The sequence below is a fragment of the Ixodes scapularis genome, unplaced genomic scaffold (assembly GCF_016920785.2).
Source record: "Ixodes scapularis isolate PalLabHiFi unplaced genomic scaffold, ASM1692078v2 PGA_scaffold10__122_contigs__length_95168666, whole genome shotgun sequence".
Classification (NCBI taxonomy): Eukaryota; Metazoa; Arthropoda; class Arachnida; order Ixodida; family Ixodidae; genus Ixodes; species Ixodes scapularis.
Window position 1 is genome coordinate 94895070 of NW_024609836.1, and position 22339 is coordinate 94917408.

General features: G+C 49.3%; 1 protein-coding gene across 1 annotated transcript in view; it reads left to right on the forward strand.

Moving 5' to 3' along the window:
* The window catches only part of LOC8033193 (proteoglycan 4), a 61090-nt gene that overhangs the window by 1397 nt on the left and 37354 nt on the right, over positions 1 to 22339 (forward strand). Inside the window, exons 2-7 of the mRNA XM_040217391.3 lie at positions 499 to 560; positions 3108 to 3221; positions 6303 to 7106; positions 8395 to 9886; positions 12613 to 12957; positions 13188 to 13418. Of these exons, the coding sequence (XP_040073325.1) occupies positions 499 to 560; positions 3108 to 3221; positions 6303 to 7106; positions 8395 to 9886; positions 12613 to 12957; positions 13188 to 13418 (3048 nt within the window). The remainder of the gene's footprint in view (positions 1 to 498; positions 561 to 3107; positions 3222 to 6302; positions 7107 to 8394; positions 9887 to 12612; positions 12958 to 13187; positions 13419 to 22339) is intronic.

Consider the following 22339-nt stretch of genomic DNA (forward strand, 5'->3'; position numbering starts at 1 on the left):
CACCTCGGCCTCTCTGGCCCTTTCCGACAGGGAGATGAAATTCCTCCGTCCCGAACTGGGCGGTAGGGACCAGAGACCTCGAGGGAAGGCCGCGAATGACCCGTTTTTTCCCCTTCTCCTTTTTCAACCCCCCCCCCCCCTTTTTCCTTCTCTGCTCCCTCCCCAGAACCTGCTCGATGGCCGTCGTTTGAACGGAGACGAAATAAATGTCGTCGAGAGTTGAAAGAGTTGTATCGTCTGTTTGCGTCCCAAATTTGTGTTTGTTCTTTCCAGTCGTTTAAATGGTTAATACATCTATGGGAGCCTTAGCAGTGAGTCTAGTGTGTGTGAAGGTGCATACTCGAACAACAATAAACAAACAAAACAGACAGTGACACGCCACAACTACCTCCTGTTCATGGAGCATCATCTTGTGGGACTACGCAGCATGTTGAAGACACTTGTGAACGGCATGATCAGAACTACCGAGTGTGGCTCACAACTGCTTCGTGTTTTCAGGCACATTTGGAACACAACTTTTCGTTGTCCCACCACCTCAAGGTTGACCAGAAGTTCTCCACGTAAGTAGCCATGTTCCTGCATGGTGTTCATGAGTGATCGCCTTCATACTGTGACGAGCCCCGAGGGTGACGCTTCTCTAATCACTAAAGTTTACGTGGGATACATATTTTGAGGCTTTGACAATGTTGGTGGGATAGTCTCACCTTCAACACTCCCTTCTACAGCATGTGAACTAAGGCTTTTAAGGCACTTGAGACATCCCGCAAAAATTGATTTCTCTAGATATTGCACTGCGATTTACTACAGAGGTGCCAGCGGGTGTTGGAGGTTTACAAAGGAAACAATTCGAGAAATAAACTTACCTTGTGCGGAGGAAAAACAAAACAAAAAACATAGACCTGTCCCTGGGCAATCTATGCCGCCACTTTGCAGACGATGCACGCCTACTGAGAAGTGCTGCCGATGGATGGCATACTCTGCTTGGAAGGAGTGCCGACCAGTTCGGGTTCTTTTCCGGGATTGCCTGCTGTCAGAATCTGAATTGGCCAGTGCTCCCTCTTTTGTTGGCAGCTCCTCTCTTTACGCGTGTATCATCTCTGAAGTGGCGGCGTAGATTGCCCAGGGACAGGTTTCTGTTTTTTTTCTTTTGAGCGAGGTAAGTTCATTGCTTTATTTTTGTCGCTGTAAACTTCCACCATCTGCTTGCACCTCTGTAGTAAATCGCAGTGGAAAACGTTGAGAAACCGAGTTTTGTGGGCCGTCTAAAGTGCCTTAAAAGCGTTAGTTTACGTGCTGTATTTCAGAGATCTTGTCGATGTTTTGAGTAATCACTTCTTTGACGCGTAATCGTCCTCAAGCTGTGCCCAGCTTTAAGGGCGGCACTTGTCTATTCACGAAGTGGGGTAACACATGTTCGAGTTTTGGGAATGTTGGTGGGCAAGTGTCTTGCGCCGAATATATTGCCGCTCTATTTACGAGGTCTTTTGGACCTACTGTGAGATGTAACAGACATATTTTTGCGCAATAATATTCTGCCATCCCTACTAAAATTTTGGAGCTTAGCTTGTATTAGCAGTACCAACAGAATTGGGTTGCACACTGGTATGCCAACATGACAACACGGTTAGGTTTGGTGACTGGCCATGTCAAACATACTGTAGCTAAGTACCATATAGATTGAATGCTCTCGCTGCGCAATCGAATATTATGACTGGATGCTACTTCTACTGGTTTTGCTGTTGTGCTTTCCTGTAGTGCACAGCTAGAAAGGGGAAGTTTGCGACACAATTGAGAAGAAAGATGCCTTAAATTTATGGCAAGCAGAATTCGAAAGCAGTGCCAAAAGAAGGTCTGTGAATAATAGAGTTTTGAAGACTCGATCAACCATTCCTTCTGTCCTTCTGTGAAGAAAGGGAGCATGTTGTTGGAGGTTGTAAAAACAAAAAAGAGCGGACATAGTTTGAGTGAAGGCTGTGCACACACTGACCTTCCTTCCTTTTGTCTCTGTTATTTCATATATGTACAATCTAATCTAAAAAATGAGCATTAAATGAACCTGCTTGTTGTTAATGGTGGTAGGGTAGCATAATTACTTTGTTTGTAAACGCAAATACAAATCCAGTGAGCCACTGTTTAATAAAGTGCTAATCTACAAAGCATTTTTTTGGTGTTTGCAGTTTGAGAGGAAACAATTTGCTGAGCAATCATTTTCTAAACTCCTTGCTCTCAAGTGTCCCTCTGTCTATTTGAAGGCTCTTGCCTTCAAAGTGGTAGAGGGACACTTGGCCTCTTGCATTTTGCGGCAGATTAGTTTACAAGTTTACAACCATTCATAAGGAAGATGGGACTGCTTAACCTAATTCATTGCAGCTATGCGTGGCTCAATGCTACCAAATGTACACCTAAGCTGAAGAAGAGAAACATTTAGGTGCCTGAGAAACTCAGAGTGCCATATTTTCCGGACTATACACGTTTGCAAGTCCGGTCTCAGGGCGCCGCCATCTTCCTCAGTGGGGTGCGCTCTCGGGAGCGGCCATAATCCGATTACGACGCCTTAGCAAGGCTTCGTAATCGGATTATGACTGGTCCAAGTGCACCCCAGACAGGCAAGATGGCAGCGCCCTGAAGCCGGACTTGCAAACGTGTATAGTCCGGGGACTATGCATGTTTAAAAATGAAAATTGCGTGCAGTGCACTCTGTCTACAGGTGCAGAATATACCAGAGCTGTTCTGTCAGAATGCATCTTGCAAACATTTTTTTTTTTTCTTTGACCTAAAATTTGTTTTTACAGTCTATACACAGGGTGTGGACCATAGTTTGGTACTCTAAGGGAACCTTGAAAGGAGTCTAGGGAACTGCTGGGGCTTATCTACCAAACTAGGGAATCCCCTTGACATTCTAGGGAAATCCTGGGAGTAGTTTTCGGAAATTCGATGAAGTAATCGGAGGTAACCTCGCACATGCTCTGTCAAGTTGGGTGCTACGAGAAATCCCATGGGTACCGTGGGGAAATACTGGCGGTGCTCTGCGGAACATCCTCCCTAAACTTGGGTATTCCGGGGAACCGTGTCGGAGATTTTCCCGTTCCAAAACTGTGCTAACGCAGGAATTGGTTCCACATCTGCGAGCTGTGCCGGGTCAAGGCTGGTCCGCTGCAGAACTTTGTGGACCACCTGGAGGGACGCAAGCACAAGCGGGAGCTTGAGATGTTCCGGCAAAAGTGGGTGGATGCCTAGCCGCCCCTGGTTCCGCGTCCCCGTCGTCTCTGAAACCATCCCCTGCCGTCTTACGCTTGCAGTTAGGTGTCGGTAAAAGCTGTGCTCTGCTGCTGCCAACACTGCTGGTACTGTGCGCGTTCTGCGTCTTGTTGTAGTGGTGGTTCTTATTGCCGTGTCCTTTATAACGTTCTTCATTCTTAGTTTGTTCCGTGTAAAACCATAAGTTAGCGGAAGTTTTTTAAAAAATCAAACAAAACCCAAGCTTTCTTTGCTAAGTTTTGCCAGGACTTTTTTTTTAATTTTTATATTTTCTTAATTTGATTTTTTTAAGCAAATTTTGCATTGACTTTCGCTCGTTCATTTATTCTCAATTGGGTTAGGTCTGCAGTGGTTACACGGGAGCAGACTGAAGCACTTTATTTTACATTCCTCTATCCGCCTCATCTCAATTATAAAGTATCCTGTGATTCTGATAGGACTCTAACTGAGGTGATTTCCGCAGCTAAGAAACACAGCTTCGGAAGTTTGTTAAAGGACATATGCAAAGGAAATTTTTTTTTTTTTAAACGGCCTGGATAAAAAAGGGTAACATAAAATAAATTTACAATGGAAGAAAAAAGATGTCTTGGAGCTATATTTACGGCACAAAACAATTTTGTAGTTGGTGCCCGCAGGAGCCCGTGGAAAAGTGGCTGTTATAGTCGCGTGGTGCTTGCGCTCGTTCGAGAGCTTCCTACGGGCTCTAAACGTTACTCATTTATCTTTGTTTTAAGTGCAACAAGAAACGGAGCTTAAAAAGTAACTTTTAGAGTCCATCGGAAGCTCTCGAGAAAGCGCAGGCGCCACGCGATAGATCTGCGTGCCGGTCAGAATTTGAGAGCGGCGTGTTCTTTTCCGGAGTGTTCTTCTCCGGTGGCAGCGTGGCGAGATGCGTTCAGCTGGCGGCGCACCCTGTTCTGTGTGCCGCAGCGGCGTGGGGCTTCTGGGGACTTCCGCGGCGGCGCTGAACAACTCTGGCGTAACGTGCGGGTGCTCCCAGTGGCGCCAACTACAAATTTGTTTTGCGCCGTAAATATAACTCTAAAAAAAAAAAAAATTTCCTTTGTAAATGTATTTTATGACATCCTTTACCCATCTAGGCTGTTTAAAAAAAAAAATTTTTCTTTGCATATGTTTTCTAAAAAAGGAATGCACAAATCTGCTGTCCCCAGCTCAAAGAAAAGCTCGTGACGTACTGTGTCCTTGAGACATACTAATATTACATTATATCCATTTATGCATTCCCGGACATTCATTATTTAAACATTCCTAATATAATTAAGCGTTCAATGTTACGTGAGCAAAGAACTCTGTGGAGCACTTATAGCTGCTTCACTAAATACAAACTTCTATTAGGACATGGACATGAAGACGAGGCATGCATTTTTAAATAATGCCAACTTCGTGTAAATGCTAGGTCACTTATAATAGGCAATGATTATTACGCAGCTTTCGTAACTTTTGAGCTGTGCTAAACAGGTTGACTGAATGTTTCAGAAATGTCAGTTGTTTCAAAGGAAGTTTGGGGCTGTACCTTAGAAGCTCTTCCAATCCTGAATGTTCTGTGGGCCTTCGATGTTAATTAATTAACAGTGTAAGCAGTGTTGCTTTATTAACACTCTTTCTTTATGCAGAGTTACATGCTCTGAAATGTGGGCTGTATGTAACATAGCCAAGTATTGCCAGACTCTCTGAAAAGTTTTTCGACTTCATCTTTTTGGGGCGATTCCTCAATTAACCTTTTGCCTACCACAAAAATTTTGGAAAAAAACTATATGAAAATACTGAATTTTTTTTATGTGCCCTATAAATTTAATATGGAATACAAAGGCCAAAAACAAATGCCAAAATATGTATTATATGAGAAATCTTTCAACACACTGCAAAAGAAAAAGGGACTAAACTTCCGCTTCACTGCATTACCGCAGACACTTCACATAGCCTTGCACGTGGACGTTCAGGCCGGGCGTAGCAGTACTGCAGACAGTTCACATCACCTTGCACGCAAAGTGAACGCAAAACGTGGAGGGGCTGGATGGGGATTTTCTACATTGATTCTGGTCCAACGCCGACAGAATGTCTTCATCGAAATCGGAGTTGTCTGAGCTAAAATTTAATAACCCAGGTGCATCGCTCTCACTGTTCGATAAAAGATTCATTTCCTCGTTTTCTGAATCTGAAGAGACGTCACACTATCTTCGTTTTTGCCCCATTTTGTGGCAAGATTGTCACTACGAACGCAGCGACGAGAAGTTAATGCCGCCATTTTTTAATTCCCTGTTGCATGCATTGAAACAATTTTCTGCGCGGTTCAGAAATTTACCAGGTTTTTATTTTCCGCGAAGCGTCGTCTATGCGTGGCAAAGCTCACTAGAAACACGTGGACTAGTCCAGTTCGTCCATGGTGGCGTATTGGAGCCCGAATGAACGTGGACGAGCCCAGCTCGTCTTCGGGGGGAGCGGTACAAACAGTGTGGACGAACCCAGGTCGTCCACGGTAGGGAAAGGGTTAATGTTTTATAACCTGCTTAAAGAAATCTAAATTACACACAGGTGACCTATTTTCGTACAAAAAATGTGACTAAGGTTGTGGCAAGCCTCTCTTTTGCGAAAATCGTGTTTTTGCATAAAAATATCTGTCGAGACCTTTTCATCGCATTGTTTATAGGAAAATAGACTGCGCGTGATCGTGGATTTGGGTTTGTCAGGACACTTGGGGCACATGGATGGAGCTCTCACCATAAAAAAGCAAACTCTGAAACCTCATAAGCATCTTGGCACATGAAAACATATGAGAGAGTTAGACAGAGAGGACGGACAGCACAAACATCTTTCGAGGTTTGTCCTGTCCGTCCTTTTTGTCTAACTCTTTCGTATTTTGAAATCTATTACCAGCACGCTCAATTCAAGTTTGGCACATTTCCAATGACTTTTTAGAGGGGCTTTTTTTTTTCTTATTTCTTTGACCAAACGTTTTGAACAGTCCCCTTTTGTTTGGAGTCTCGTTTTGGGTTTTCCCAAATATGCGTTTGTCTTCTGTGCAGAAACAAGCAAAAGGGAAACTCGAAAACTCCAAAAGCGGCCAGCAAAAAAAACAACAACAGAAACAACAGCAAGGCGCAGCAGAACCAAAAGAACCAGAAACGACAGAAAGCCCAGCCCAAGAGAAGCGGACCCCCGAGAAACAACCACAACAAGCGCCTCGAGGAGCCACCAGAACCCGATTGCCGGCAGTCCGCCGAAGAAGCCCAATCCCGAGAGATCGGTCGGAAGAGCGAACGCAGCCGGAGAAACGAAGCAGTCGAAAGCAGCAGCGGCGAGCACCGAGATTTGCCCGAGCACCGACAGAGGGAGCGTCTGGGCGAATCGGGCCGATCAACAGAGCGTCCAAGCGAGTCGGGCCGATCAACAGAGCGTCCAAGCGAGTCGGGCCGATCTACAGAGCGTCCAAGCGAGTCGGGCCAATCAACAGAGCGTCCAAGCGAATCGGTCCGTTCAAGGGAGCATTCGAGCGAATCGGACCGTTCAAGAGTGCGTCCGAACGAATCGGGCCAATCAGGATCGGCGGCCCAATCGTGGGCCGAGGATTCCGGGGAGCGTTCGAAGTCAGCCGAGAGGAGCTTCAGTTGTCCGGAGAATCAGCAGGGAGAGACGTCGTTTGGGAGCGAGGGAAGCATGGAGAACTTTAATTGGCACAGGCCTCCGCCAATGCCGCCCCACCGTCCGATCCCTCCGCACCTGAGTCGGAGGGGTTACAGGGGGCCCGCCGATCAGGAAGGGAACCAGTGGCGGATGCCGGGGCTACCTCCGTACGACCCATACTTTTCCAGGAGCAGGGACTTTGACAGGTGAGTGACAACCGTCGATCATTAAAGGAGCTGTGCAACAATTTCAGGGCTTTGCTTAAAGAATTGTGGAAGTTGATGCCTGACACTTCTGCAGTGAGCTACAGAAAACAGATTTTGCCTGGATACCCTAGTTTTTATTTTAAAAAATGAAAAAGATCCAGGTTTTTGCCGCCTCTCAACTCGTGCATCGTCTTCCGGGCCACGTGCGCAGCAGGGCCGTAACCAGGGGGCGGGTTAGGGGGTTCTGACCCCCCCCGAAATTTTTTTCTGGGTACGGCCCTGGTCGGTGCACTGGCAGTCAGCCGATTTTAATCTCCACCTCTGCGCACGCGCAGTGGCGCCGGTCGGCTACCGGGTACCAAACCGGGACCGGTTCTCCGGTTTGCTGTAACTCTCCATTATATGCCATCGATGCACATGATTCATAGGCGAAAATAAGACAATAGACACTTTCAAAATGGCCACCGTTGTCCCCAAAAACCCCCCCCCCCCCCCCCCCCCCCCCGAAATTTTTTTCTGGGTACGGCCCTGGTGCGCAGTGACGTCACTTGAGTAGGCGCGGGGTTCCGGAAAAGTTCTCTCTTTAGAGCCATCAGCGAGCAGGGAGAACTCATCCGCTCGCGACCCGCGTGACCACGTGCTGGCGGGCGCCCCGCGAAATATGCGGTGAAAGAAGGAAAGTCTCATCCGGGTCCGGCCATACCCGTCCTTGCCCGTCCGGCGCTGTCCCCTCCCCCTCCGGCTTCTGGCGGCTATTCGCAGTCTTGTGGACCTAGGATAGACGGCGCCACTAAAACTCCGTATAATAAAAGTTTTGTCGATGATACCAGGGTTTTGACGCAATTATATATATGTTGGAACGACAAGATTTATAGAAAAGTTACCTTTTATCGAGCAGGTATTCGCGCAACTTGCTATCTTTTTTACAACTACCCAAGCGACGTCACGCCGCTTGTTTCTCATGGCCGCCGCTCGTGGCTGCAGGTCGGGAAATATTCCAAGTTTTGCCTCGCTATTACGCGGCGGAATCGCAACGTTTCGATGAAAGGAGGTGTGTTTTCTGTCATTAGTGACACAGCGAACAATATCAAAAGTGGAAAATGCCAATTCTTTCAGCGTGAAAATCGTTGCACAGCTCCTTTAAACAACTCTACCCTTTTGACAGGATCAGACTGCAGGACATCTCTTTCAGTTGATTGTCCTCCAGCATGCATAAATGTTGAGGCTGGGTGAAGCGTAGTAAAAGAAACACGATAGGCAAGAACCCTTGCTCCCTCTTCCCGTACAGATACCCCCGTCCCCCCATGCCCAGAGGAAGAGGTCGTTGGCACGGGAACGGCAGTGGAGGCGGTTACGATTACTGCGCCTTCAACGACGGAGGGCCACCCCCATGGATGAACGACCATCTCCCTTACGGGTGGTCCCCGGAACCTTCCGGCAACCGCGAGAGTTTGCCGGGAAATCCGGATCCTAATTCGGCCCGAACGCCCGTGAGGACCAAAATAGCCATTACCGAAGGGTGGCTCAGCGAACCGTACGTGTCCCGTAAGGCGTCTTCGAAAGAAGATGCCGGCAGCAGTGTGCCAGATGCCTCAGCCGCGAAGTCAGCGCCGCCCAAGGCTAACGACAAACCGAAAGCCGCGGGAGCTTCGGGACAAACGGCACAAGCTGTTCCGAAGCCGGCGGTGACTGCGGCATCCGTCAAGGCAGCATCATCCCCAGCTTCCACATCAAAGCCCGCTATCACTCCGAAAGCCACTCCTGCGTCGAAACTGGCTTCCGTGCCAAAGTCGGCTTCCGTACCAAAGTCGGGTTCCGCACCAAAGTCGGCTTCTGCGCCAAAGTCGGCTTCTGTGCCAAAGTCGGCCTCTGCGCCAAAGTCGGCTTCCACGCCAAAGTCGGGTTCCGCGCCAAAGTCGGGTTCCGCGCCAAAGTCGACTCCCGCGCAAAAGCCGAGTTCGGCGCTTAAGTCTGCACCATCGCCAAAGTCGGCTCTGGAACCAGCGCCGGACGCAGCAAAGAGCGTCAAGAAAGAGCCCGAGCCGCAGACGCCGGAATTATTCACTCCGTTGCCTGCCGACCGGAACCACCACATCTTCGTGTCCTCCTCCGAAGACGAAGCCTCGGAGACGACCGAGACGGCGCCGAAGAAGATGCCGAAGCCGACCGATGGCGGCAGGGACTTCGCCGCGGCCCCAAAGCCCCGGAAAAGGGCGGCAGACAAGGTTGCGCCAAACACGCCCGAACGGGCAGCCGCCACGCTGCCGAGGCAGTCCCCGGTGCGCAAGAGCCCCAAAGGGGGCGCCGTCTCGACGAAGGACGTCTACCGCAAGGACGTTCTCGACAAGCTGGTCAACTTCCCGTCGTCGCGCAAGGTGCAGACGCAGCTCACCAAGTGGATGGTGGACCTGCACAAGAGCCACAAGGGAACGGCGCCGCGCTCTGCCAGCCTTCGTCTCTGCACGACGCGCAGCCTCCTCGGGCAGAGCGCCGAAGACGAGGTGGTCGGCGAGATCGACTTCGACAGCCTGATTCAGCAGGTCCAAGTCGGGGACCTCCCGGAGGAGATGCTGAGGAGTCTCAAGATGGCGCTGAGCTCGGACACCGAGCAGGCGGCGGCTTCGGACGACACGCACAGCTTCTTGTCGGACGACGAGTGCGTGGTGCTGCCCACGCCAGAAAAGGTGGTGGTGTCGGTGGACCTCGTGGCGGACTCGGACCGCGACACCGGCACGGAGGACGAGGCGGCGGCGGTGAAACCGAACCCGGGCACACCTAAGGTATGTTAACCGGGAGAAATGTTTCTTTGCTTTTTAAATGCGTTGGAATTTGTTCCCCTGGTGCATGCTGCCGTCTTTTGTTTGGACAGTGGCGAACTGGTTTTGTGAGACTGCGGCACGGTTCCTGCCATGCTTTTTCACTTTGCTCGTTGTGTCCCCTTTCCCTCTTACACTAGGGCGTGTTCTGGCACGCTTTTATTGAGGCATTGTGGGAGGAAGCTGTGGTGGCTGCGTCCAAAACCGTCGACGCCTGGGAGCACAGATTGGCTCTCCAAAAACAATGTTATATGGGCCGTTGCGAGGTTGGATTTTCTACCCTTCGCCGAGTCCGAACCCTCGCGCTAAATGCTAATGCATTTCGTTGAGAATCGCCGTACTGACAGCGGCGATTTCGGCACCATTCGCAGCGGTAGCTGTTGGTGCCTCTTCCCGGCAAGAAAGGCTCCTGTACAAATACAAAACCCTACTCTACAGCAGGGGCACTGCTCTCCCTCTTCCCGTCGTTCCTCGTACGTGGCAAAGCTCGCTCTCGCTTCTCCCTGGCCCTTTCCCCCCTGTAGGCCGCCACTTTTCTGCTAAAACCCAGGTGATCGTGAAGAGGACTCTCCCTTTCTTCCCCCTCCTTAACCCCTCTAGCAGCCGCCAAGGAGAAATACTTATGTGGTCACTCCGAGCGAACACGTTCCCTCACCTCCCCACTGCCACCGCCCGAGGTATGTACACGAGCTGTTCCGTGCGGCTCTACAGAGCAGTCCGCGTCCATCGTTTCTCTTCCACCTTAGGAGCAGTCACCCACTTTGTAAAAAAAGTGTGTTTCTACCAAAAAGAAACAAAAAACAATTGCATCTCCACGTGGTGAATGATGTTGATTGGGGCGAAGTTCTGGTGGTGCTTATCTGCATAGACGCTGAGCCGCAGCATGCCGAGCCTTTCGTTCGTTTTCATCCATGCCACGCTGCGGTCAAATGCTCGAATGCGTATATAACCCCGTTCCATACCACACATTCTCTTTCTGACATGGATGAAAACGAACGAAAGGCTCGGCATGCTGCGGCTCAGCGAGCACCACCAGAGCTTCGCCCCAATCAACATCATTCACCACGTGGAGATGCGGTTGTCGTTGTTTTTTTTTTTCCCTACACGAGCACGTGCTCACGTGCTCGTGAGCATGAGCACCCGACGCCAAACATCGGACGGACGTACGGACATGGCTAGCCCCTAAGGAGCTTCGCCCCTAAAACGTGTCTTTATGTCTTTCTCTAGCATATGCAACACCTCGCACAATCCTTCCACCAAAGCCCACATCTCCTCACATGCATCTCATATCAGTTCCACTGAAAGCAAAGAACCCATTGCAAACATTGTACTGCGCTCCAGCTGAATGCAAATCTCCTTCCACGTGCCTTTCCACAGTGCAGCAGCTACCGCTGTCAATCGCGGCACATTTTGCGTGGTCATTAGCAAGATCTTTTTTCACTCGCCCCCGTCCTCCTTGGCACATTTTGTATTTCTCCCGTAAACATAGACCAGCACCCGTATCGCTACTTTTGCTGAAGCACCTGTTGGCATTGCACGGGGAAGGGGATGTGAAGGTGCCTCGGGACCCAGTACACAAAAGTAGACTTTGTGATGCAGTTTCCGGAGAATTGGAAGGTTAGTATAACATTGATGAAGCAGGGTTATTACGGTACATTGGAAAGTGACCTAGCTCTTGATGCGTAGCACATATTTTTCATTGTGGTGATTAAAGTACTGCATTGAAGCGAGGGATGATCATAATAATGTTGCTGTGCACATGTCGCGTGACTTTTGTGAAACTTTACGCTATTCTTAGTTCAGGCAGATATTCTTAACTAGGGTAAAGAGCATGGACATATAAGAGACTCTTATTAAGTCTCCTTTGTTATTCATTGTCAACTTTAGACTAGGTTTCTCACTCATCCGTCGTAAGCCGATCGACCTCTTACGAAAAATTGACACTATCCAGTGGCTAAAGCTCTAGCTGTTGCGTCAGGTTTGTTTGCCAGCTTGCTCGAATGGATTACATATTCAAAGCACCTGGCAGTCTAAGCACGAAGCTCTGAAGGCAGTTTTAAAAATGTGTGCCGGAAACCTTTTATACGTACTGACCTACTTCGTCGGGTGATACTTTGCCATACCTTTGGGACCGCACCTTCATGTTCTTTTCTGCACATACCCTTTTTCTCTTTCTCTCCAATCTCAGATATGGGATCATACATTCACGCATTCATTTATGCCCTCTTAGTGTGCGACAAACATGCTCTAGTGTTGTGTTTCCTGCAGTACACATGCTTAAAAGCTGAAAGCGTGCGTCTTGCAAACTACCGGCAGGCGCAGGGTATACAAGAATTTATTTTTCTAGATAGTTGAATACGACGGGATGTGATGAATTTGCTGAATGACGGAGTATATGGACAACGATTTATGTTTGGCACAAGCTTCTCCGCGAGCTAATAATGCAGGCATTTCTAAAGGTGTGCTTTGTACGATAATTGCTTAGGTGCTGATATGCTCCAGGTGTGGACTATACATCAGGTGCGGTCTATAGTTCAAATAATATGGCACTATGTTCACTATGGCTCACAATTGCTGTAGGCTTCTGGTCTGCTTTACGACACCATTGCTGAGACTGGGAAGGATTCTTTGGCTATAAACCTTTCTCCCCAGTCTTGTATATGGTATCTCGCTTATCTTCTCTCCTGCAGGTTGCAGTTGGTTGCAAGGAAGTGCCCGCTGCTCCAAAGGCAGACGAAGCGATCGGCAGGCTCACGAATGCAGACGTCGACAACGTACGAAAAGCAAAGCCAGTCCGACGGAAAGCCAGACTCGGGGATAAACAGCGCACCACAAGGGACGAAGAAGAGGATGGAATGTCGAGCCACCCTGTCACCGAAGTTCCGTGCGACCAGCCACAAGACCAGCCTCTACCACGATCCAAGACCTCTACTCCTCTGGGAACACCAAGGCCGCCGTCTGCCTCGGCCGACGGACAGCAGCAGACGACGGCCAGGCAGACGACTCCGCTCCCCAGTTCGTCCGGTCCTGGGAAGGTAATGTCCTGGAGCGGCACAGTTTGTTCTAGACAATCTGCTCTCAGATCACTGTACTGTTGAGCGGCAGCCATTGGACCAACTTGTGCCCCCCTTTCATGTGTCTTGCGGTGAGACAGTCAAAAGCTACAAACTTTGTCAGAAGTAATGAACACTCTTTGGATGTAGGCGGGAGGTGTGGATTTAGTTGTGGATCTATGCACGACTCATTTTTGACTCTATGCACGTAGGCGCCTTCCCCGCTCCCAGCCTCCCTGGCGCCACCCGCGATCACGAAGGTGGAGCCGGGGCTGGCGTCGGCCGCTCAGGGCAGTGCCACGCCCCCGCTCAAGGGCCTGGTGGACGAGCTGGTGCAGCTGTGCCACGAGGAGGACCAGATCCGGCTGCAGACAGCCGCGGTTGAGCAGAACATCGCCAGCGTCACCCTCACCCTCGAGGAACTCAAGAAGAAGAGGGACGAGGTGAGGAAAAAGGCCGCGTCGTGCGGAGCACCGGCTACGAGGCGCAAGCCGGTGCGCGAATTGAAGGCTGTAGCTGTTGGGGTGGGCGCTTCCAACTGCTCCGTTTGAGGCCGCGTGATTTGCAGGCTGCACTGAAACACCAATGGACTTCTTCCAAAACCGACGCGCCCCATCGCGGCGAAATACCACGCAGTGCACTCTGGGAACTAGTTGGCCACTCAGTTTCGGTTTCGGCTGAGCAGCTTCATCTCATACTATCACGCCGCGACCGAACGCGCTGCTTGCGTTTTCGATTATCTGACTTTTCACGAACGTACAATACACTCATTCTCGAGCCATACAAAACGAAGATCGGGGCACTTTCCTTGGTTCCCAAAACACCGGATATTGTGCGTGCATATGCAAACGTAGTAAGATGTGGCTTAGTCACCTGACCCCACGAGTGCATGTTTGACCTCAATTTCAATAATCCCGTCTAGTACCACTGAACTAGAACTGAAATTTGTTCATCTGCAGCCTTTCACCTATTTTGTTTGCCAAACGTCCGCTTCTCGTTACTTCATTGGGCGAAAAGCAAGCCGCATCCTCACAGGGTATCAAAGTTGAGCCCAGCGTTTACGCATAGAGTTATTATAATTTACGCTAGAGGTTCAAGTGGCGCTAGTGTGCTGACGCAAATTGAAGCAGACAGCAACCAGTCCAAAACTGACTTCCGGTAATGCATTCCTATGCGCAAAAGTGAGTGAATTTTCTCTCTGCGCTCGATCATAAGAGCAAATATCATAAAATAATTCGTACGTACTAGGTAGCTTAGAACATTTTTCAGTCAGGCCGACGAAAAAATTGGTCAGTTACGGCGTTTTTCTTTCAAATTCATCGCATTAAAAACGGTGCTAAAACGACTTCGTACGTGTATTTATGTGCACTGTCGGACACTATTAGCGCGAACACGACGTCGGCGCTTTTCAGCATGAGGGATACACGTGCCAAACGAATGAAGAACATCTGAAAATTAAGGGAGACAGCAAGAACTATGCAGTAACACTGGATCAGTAACTACTTGTGCATGTACGATCAAAATAAATTGAACGCCACGTAATCTATTCCGATTTTAAATAAGTAAGTATCCTTTATTCTTTCTCCTCTGAGCGAAGATATGTTTGTTCTACGTTCAAAATATCACCCGCACGCTCGAAATCTTTAAGGCCAAGTGCCCGATAAAAGCTGCCCGGCAGAGAAAACAACACGAAGAGACACCTTTTATAGCTCACGGACTTTATTCTCTAGGGTTTGAATGTTTTTATCCGCTAATGCACGACGGGGTCATTTTCATATAGTGACAGGACTGGCATATTGTCAATATATAAGCGTTACCGGAATGCTGGTGAACCTTGAACACATTCTATATTCCATTCGATTGCAATTTTGCTTTGAATCGTCGCTTGTTTTTACACACCTGCTGCGGAACACACGTTTTGGACTGAAATGTAGCGAAGTTAAGCATCGTTCACCGATGAAGAAAAATGCGCTAACTAAAGCAATTACACTTTTACAGTGTTAATCAAGGTGTATACTATTCGATACGACCCAAATAACCAAAGTGTTCCGTGTTAGTTTTAGCCGAAGAAGCAAAATGCACGCGCGTTTTCCCATAGGAATGCACAGGAGCACCGCAAAAGTAGACTGGTTGCTGTCTGCTTCAATTTGCGTCACGGAAGTCGCATAGACACTAGCGCCAGTTGAGCCTCTAGCGTACATTATAATAACTCTATGCGTTTACGCATGAACTTTTAAGGAAACGCAATAAATTCGACCTCACCACTGTTCAACAGTTAATATGATGTCTTCCTCGTGTCATCATATATCTCCCACTCAAATTTTATATTGATAGAAGATTAACTTTTCGCAAACGCCGAGATCGGCCAGCTACGACGGAGGCCCTAACAAGCGTCCCCTACTCCTCGCTAAGCCTTTTTGGACGACTTTTTACTGACGCCCAAGATCTGTGCCTGAACGGTGTGTCTGGAATTATCTCGGCATACTCAGTCAGGAAGAAAGCAAACACATAACAAATATTATGGCCCTTAGCAACCTTGTCAAACCCGCTTTGAATTCGTTCGTTTGGCGCACCACATAGGGGTTCATGCCCGTTCGGCGCACTTCCGGCAAACGGTGCGACATTCTTCACACAAGTGCTCGACTTTTGCTTTCTTAAAACGGTTTGTATGTGCGAATGAGCCTATAGGATTGCAGGATAACTTTATGCGCATACGCGATGTTGAATATTAGTGAAATGCAAGCGGGTGGGGACTTCACGAATTCGTGCAGTGCTGCGGGTCAGTACAGATAAGAGATGAGAAGTGTGTTAAAATGGAGCTTTTCAATGGCGACTCCGAGTTTTACCTCGCATACTCAGGCATATTAAGAAAAACAGTAATTGCAAAAAGTAATATTTCGTCTCTGGGTGCACAAAACAAACAAACTTCCTGATCAACAACACTAATGTAAAGGCGCGAGTATGCATACTTATTTGTTGCTACAGCTTGTTGATTCGTACACAAGCAAGATCCCCGAGCTTTGCAGCGTCGAGATTCCCAGCACTTGCTCGTCCACATACCTCGATTGGAACGCTAGCAGGAAGGCTCAAGTACAAAATTACAACAAGCATGTGTTAAGACAAACTATACGTCTCAGGCTTGTGCTAAAGCTTCGAGGTCTGGCCATTTAGGTTAGTTTATAGACCACAAATGCCGCTCTCAAAACCAGAAAACGTGAGATAACGGCCGTTAATAGTCCACGCTCTGTGTGTAATCTCTTGTCGACGTGTCGATCGAAACCGAAACCATGCCACCCTCCTCCCTGGCCAACTAGTTCCCAGAGTGCAACGCGCGCCGTGTTGCATGCAGGGCCTTATGGAAGTGGTCTATTGTACACAAGCCCTGGCTCTACACTGACGCAGCAGTCGTGCCTCATCTGTATAGGCCTTGCGCTGGGTAAACACCGAGTTCTGTGGAAAAAAGGGGCAGACAAGCGCCCCCTACATTTTGATCTCTTTAATATCTATCCACCCATCCGTTCATCCACTTTCGTTTCACCCCAACGATAAACTGCACCAGATGCAATACTAGAGCATGTCGGCCGTTCTGGCTCCTGGAGCGTGTCACAAGGCCTTGTGCGTTCCAGCGTTCAGCCTGAGAGTCGTGCGTCTTGCTCTCAGCGCTGGATTGGTTGGGATGGTCTGGTAGCATCCATTCTGGTTCATCCTAGGGCGAAATGTTACGAGAGTACTACATTTTTGTGTACTTCGTTCACCCCTAAGCCGAGACTGCGGTAAAAGCTACGTCCAGTCATGTGCCTCTCTTCCACCACGTCATCAGCCATACCCCCGTGCGGAAAGCCGGGTCAGGTGATAAGAGGGTGGCGGCTGATTGGTTCAGCAGGCACGTCAGTCTCACTGCCGTGGGAGTACTGTGTCTGCTTGACTGGAACAATCGAGCCAACCAAGCCATCATTGTTGCCAATGTTCGCCACGTTGGTGCTGGAAAAAGCTCCAAACAGTGGGTGGATCATGGCCTGTCTGAATGTAATAGTAAGTGTTCTTCATAGGTGCATTGGTTTTTTGCTGGGGCTTTATATAAAGTATCCCTTAAAGGACACATGCAAAGGAAAAAAAAATTTTTTTTTAAACGGCTTAGATGGAAAAAGGACGCCATAAAACGATTTTACAACGAAGAAAACAAATTTTTAGAGCTATATTTACGACGCAAAACGAATTTGTAGTTGGCGCCCGCGGGCACCGCGGAAAAGTGGTCCGTATTTATCACGTGACTGGTCTTTATTTATCACGTGGTGCTTGCGTTCTTTCGGAAGCTTCCTATGGCCTCTAAAAGTAACTTATTCATCTTTGTTTGATGTATAACAAAAAACTAAGATGAATAAGTAACTTTTAGAGCTCAAAGGAAACTCCTGAAAAAGCGCAAGCAGACGTGATAGACCTGTGCGCCGGTCAGACGACGGCGGCGGCGCCCCGAAGCAGACGGACTTGTGCGGCGGCGGCGACGGCGGCGTGGAGAAACGCGTTGAAGCGGCGTTCGCACAACGCTCAGCGTGCGGCGGCGACGCAGCGCGGCGGCGCGCGGGCCTACCACGTGACCAGCGGCGGCTCCCGCGAGCGCCAACCACAAATTCGTATAGCGCCGTAAATATAGCTCTAAAAAATTTTTTTCTTCGTTGTAAAATCGTTTTATGACATCCTTTTTCCATCTAAGCTGTCTAAAAAAAATGTTTTTTTCCTTTGCATGTGTCCTTTAATCTAATCCGCTTCGCTGGAACAAACGAGCTGGCTTTTGGCCTGTGTGCCCGTTTGTGGTTTGCTCGATTCAAACGCTAAGAGCCACCACATTGTAGCCATTTATTTAAGCGAAATGCCGGAGTTTTTTTCCGTAGCATTTTATGTACAATGGCATTTTTATCCTTCTCTTCTACAGTTGCTCTCCAGAGAAAGTCGGGTCAGGAAAGCAAGGCTGGAGAAGTTGGAGTGCCTTCAAGGTGTGTGCTTCACTTATTGTTTCATAAAGCACATCTTCAAAAAGCAAGTGTACAAAAACTAGGGATGGCCTGGGGCTGAAGAAGGGGAAGACTCGGGGAAATTTCCTGGGGATAATGGTCTGTGAAGCATGCAGAGTTGCCAAAGTCCCTAGAATTCTGCCGTTTCGTGTTTTCTCCGATGGGTTTGAGGACGGCCCTGTTCCTCAAGTTTGTTAAGCTTTTCATTAGATGTTCCACCAACGGTGTTGAGCAGGTACGGAAATCAAGGTACTCGTGGCTGCTGCTTTTCACCGACCTAAACACTCGCACCTTTCACTCTTGTTTTACAGCGGAGCTGTTAAAAGGGCCCTGCAATCATATTTAAGCGTCAACCTTTTTTTGCTGTTTCCACGTCTCTTGGGGTTTGGGCAAGCCAGCGGGCACGGAGAGAGTAACTAGATATCAGTGCGTCGTATTTTAAGCGGGCGACGCGGAAACCTCCTCCACCGACGAGGGCGACCCGCATTGCCGAATGCGCGCAATGTGTGACGTCTTTGGTCCTGGGCTTACTACTGGTCCGAGCCGCTAAAAGGTTTTTTTTTAATCGAGATACAAAATATCAGTGTCGCGAACCATTTTAATTATTTGTAAAAGTAGTTTTTGTTCAGTAGTTTAGATCAGGAAAGAGACCCGTCGACAAACCCGCCACCAAGCGGCGGAAAAAACGGCGCATACTACAAAGGGCTAGTGGGACGGGGCTCCGACGAACAGCGAGCGTAGAAAGGTCCCGGATGTATGCGGCGGCACTGCGGCCGTATACCGGCTCGAGGATCCAACTGGTTCCGAGCGTTCCGAAGGCTTTTGGCGCAGGCTTGGCTGGCGATTTGGCCGTTTGGCAGTATGGCAGCGCAAAGTGGCCCCCTTTCTGAACTGATCCTTATCCCGTGTTTGCTGTCGTTTCTGGCCAATGATGTGTCAGGCCGAATTAGTCTTTAATCGCGCAGCAAATGCAATGCGAGCCACCCTGGCCGCCCGCCTCATACAGCCTATCCAACCCGTGCTTAGTGGTGCCCTCTCGAGCCGTCGACACGGAGTGCGGCAACCATGAGCGCTCGATCAGCTCACTACTCCTCCTCTAGTTCACGGCCACTGAAGGGAGGACCTACGACGTCATGAAGGAGGTTATTTTTTGCTTGTTTTTGCAATTCTAATTTGCCTGTAACTTTTAATATAAAGCGAAATTTGAGAAAAGTTTCTTTAAGTTACTACGTTCAATGCGCTCAGGTTCGGTGCAAATTAAAAACCAGTCAAAAATTTGTTGCAGGGCCCCTTTAAGGGCTAGGTTCCCCAGGATCGTATCCGGTATGTCGACACAAACGTACCTGGACAGCTACCGCCATCTACAAGCGATGGCGGCAAGCACACAACCAGTTTGGTTTCCGCCGTCGCTCGTAGATGGCGGCAACCTTTCCAGCCATAATAGAAGAATGGATAGTTATGCGTGTTGACGGGAATTCATCGTAGGAAACAGCGCAAAAAACAGAAGACGACGATGAAGAAGCACACGTAACGAGCGCAGCGCTCGTCACGTTTGTTTCTTCGTCCTCGTCTGTTTTGCGCGCTGTTTCCTACGCTCTTATCAGTTTCGTTTTGGACTCACAATGGGTCGGCTGCGCGCCCCTTCGGGGAAAGGAGACAGGCTGTGGAAGGAGCGGCGACGTACGCAGCAGCGCGAATGGGTCCGCAACCGCCGCAAAGCCGCTGTCGCTTTGACTTCCACTGCGTCCAACGCTTCCGATTCCCTCGCCAAAGAGCACATCGCTCGCCTTGAAAGCCACCGCCAAGAACAGAACCAGCGATGTAAAGGGTGCCGGCAGGGCAACGCCACGGACGACGATCGTGCCAAGGAGGCCAAGCGCAAGCGCGAGGCCCAGCAACGACTCCAATCCACGCCGGCTGAACAGTTCCCGGGTGCGACGCAAGGTTCCGGAGGGAGTTTGTGGAGAACTCGTTTGGCGTCACGTGTGCCGTGTGCGACAGACTCTGGTTTGCCGGAGACGTATCCACGATCGGCGGCGTGTCGGACGAGAAGAAGAAGCGGGAATCGGGCGCGTGCGCGTTGCGGCAGTGTATCGAGTACAGCTCCGCCGGTCTTCCTTCTTCACGAGAGTGGAAAGGCTGAACGTTTTTTTAGCATTGTCTGTATGTTACCGAGCAGCGTCTGTAAATTTCTGTGCTGCTTTATTGCAAGAGCAGAAAGAAGGGAGGCTCACCTGCTTTCTCTCAGCCTGTCATGGGGGCTTTTCTGGAGAACCAAACGCTTTGAGAACCCATGGATTACAGAACGTTGACTGAAGCCCGTGTAACTCCTCCGACCACTCCAGGGGTGGCATCCCTGCACGGCGGACAACCGCTCGCATTTACGGACCACGCCCAAGCCTTCCCCACCACGACGGAGGTCCTGGCGTCCTTTGGCGGCTCGTCGGACCCTTTCAGCTTCCTCATGACGCCCTCCGCGTCTGCAGCACCAATGGTCTCCTCCACCCAGGCAAGTCCTCGGTGCAGAGCTCGTGGTGACGAACCACAGTGACCTCTCCTAAAGCGATAATTCAGGAACACGAAGTAAGGGTGCAAACGAACTGGTCGTAAATTGAACATAATAGCGAAGAGCCCCGAGACGCAGGCAAGAAATGAACGGCAGAAACACAAAGTCTCAAACGCAGCTGGAATTAGTTTCACAAAAGATTGCTTAATTAGTTTTCAATAAAAAAAAAGAAAAGAACAAAAAAAAACAGTAGACTACAGCTACCCTCTTTCCTTGCATAAGTTTGTTTCTTTGATAATTTGGTGCATCCTTGAGTTACCGTATTTACACGATTGTAAGTCGACCCCCCCCCACCCACATTGCACATCAGCAAAAAAAAAAAAGATTTTTAGAGCTGCACTTTGCAGCGAACTTGTGGGAATGGCAGGGTATCTCTTTCGAAAGCCCAGCCTCCAGCACGCGATCGATGCCTTCTGGCGTACTTTGGCTGCATATGCACGCGCGAGGTGCATCAGATGCCCAGGCGTTACCAAAACTAGGAAGCTCATGCTGGAGGCGGGATAACCGAAGCTGCTCCCTGTCGTTCTCACTCGGTCCGCGACTACAGACTAGGACTCGTCCGCACTGGTAATGTCAGTCCCGTCGTCCTCACCGCTACATTCTCAAAGCACGTCGGCGGCGGCGTCCAACAAAATCTCGCACTTCGCAAATGACAGCATCAACCGCATCCTCCGCTCTTGCTTGGTGATTGCATTGTGCGTCACAGGTAGGGACCGATTGCACACTTTTGCGGCGTACATTGCAAGCCTGACCTCCAACACCGGAAGGCATCCCCACCCATCCGGACTTTGGCTCGCGGAAGGCTCTTCCTTTGCCGTCGTAGTTAAATCCCGCGCCATTGCCGACTCCATCGGAGCACCACCCACTCCGACAGGTCGAACTTGCATCCAACAGCGCAGTTATTGGTTGCTTCTGGATGACGGATGGCCCTAAACGAGCACCAAAAACCTAGACTGCCCGGATCACGCCTGTCAATACAAAAAAATGTAGTTGGTGCTCCAGCGCAATCTTGACACTCGATCAAACGACTTGAGACTGCGAAAAGAAGCCTGGGTGAGTGAGGCATGAGGCTGTTCCAGCGGCCTCCGGAGTGGCCCTTACAAGAAGCGCCGCCACCCCTGGGAGTCGGATGCGCCGTGCACTGTTCACCGCCACACGTTCCGGCTAATTTGCTAATCGCTATCAACAATGCTCGTTCGTGCAAATAAACAAAAATAAGAAACGTAGAATGAGCGCACAGAATACCGCAATGCTACAGGTACAGCTGGCTGAACCCGCAACAAGCCAAGGTGTTCTGGATATCGCCATCGTTTCGTTTTTTGAGTCGACCCCCTTACTGCAGATTTTCAAAAATTGAAAAATGGGTGCATTTGTGGAAATATGGGATTTGTGGAGGGCTGGGGGTTGTAGTCTATCATTTCTTTTGTCTTGCTCGTCTCTTTTGTTTAAAGGGAAGCTACGGAGCTTCTTGGAAAAAATGAGTTAGAAGTGAATTCTTGTGTATTTTTACCCCGTGAACCCGAATACCCAAACCATTTGCTGCGTAAGTATTGTTAAACGCGAGAAAAACGCGAAAGACAGTCGCTGTCCGTGACGTCATCGACGGCTCTTTTGGCTGCCCAAGGCTAGGGGGGCGGGGCTTCAGCCCTATTTTGAAATTGCTCGTATGGCTCTCCGGCGCGTCGCATTGAAATACAATTTTGATATCTGTTAATCTAAAGGCCAAATGAACGCAATTCAAGCTTTTTTTCTTAAATGTAGAAGTGCCCCATCTTCCCTTTAAGCACTA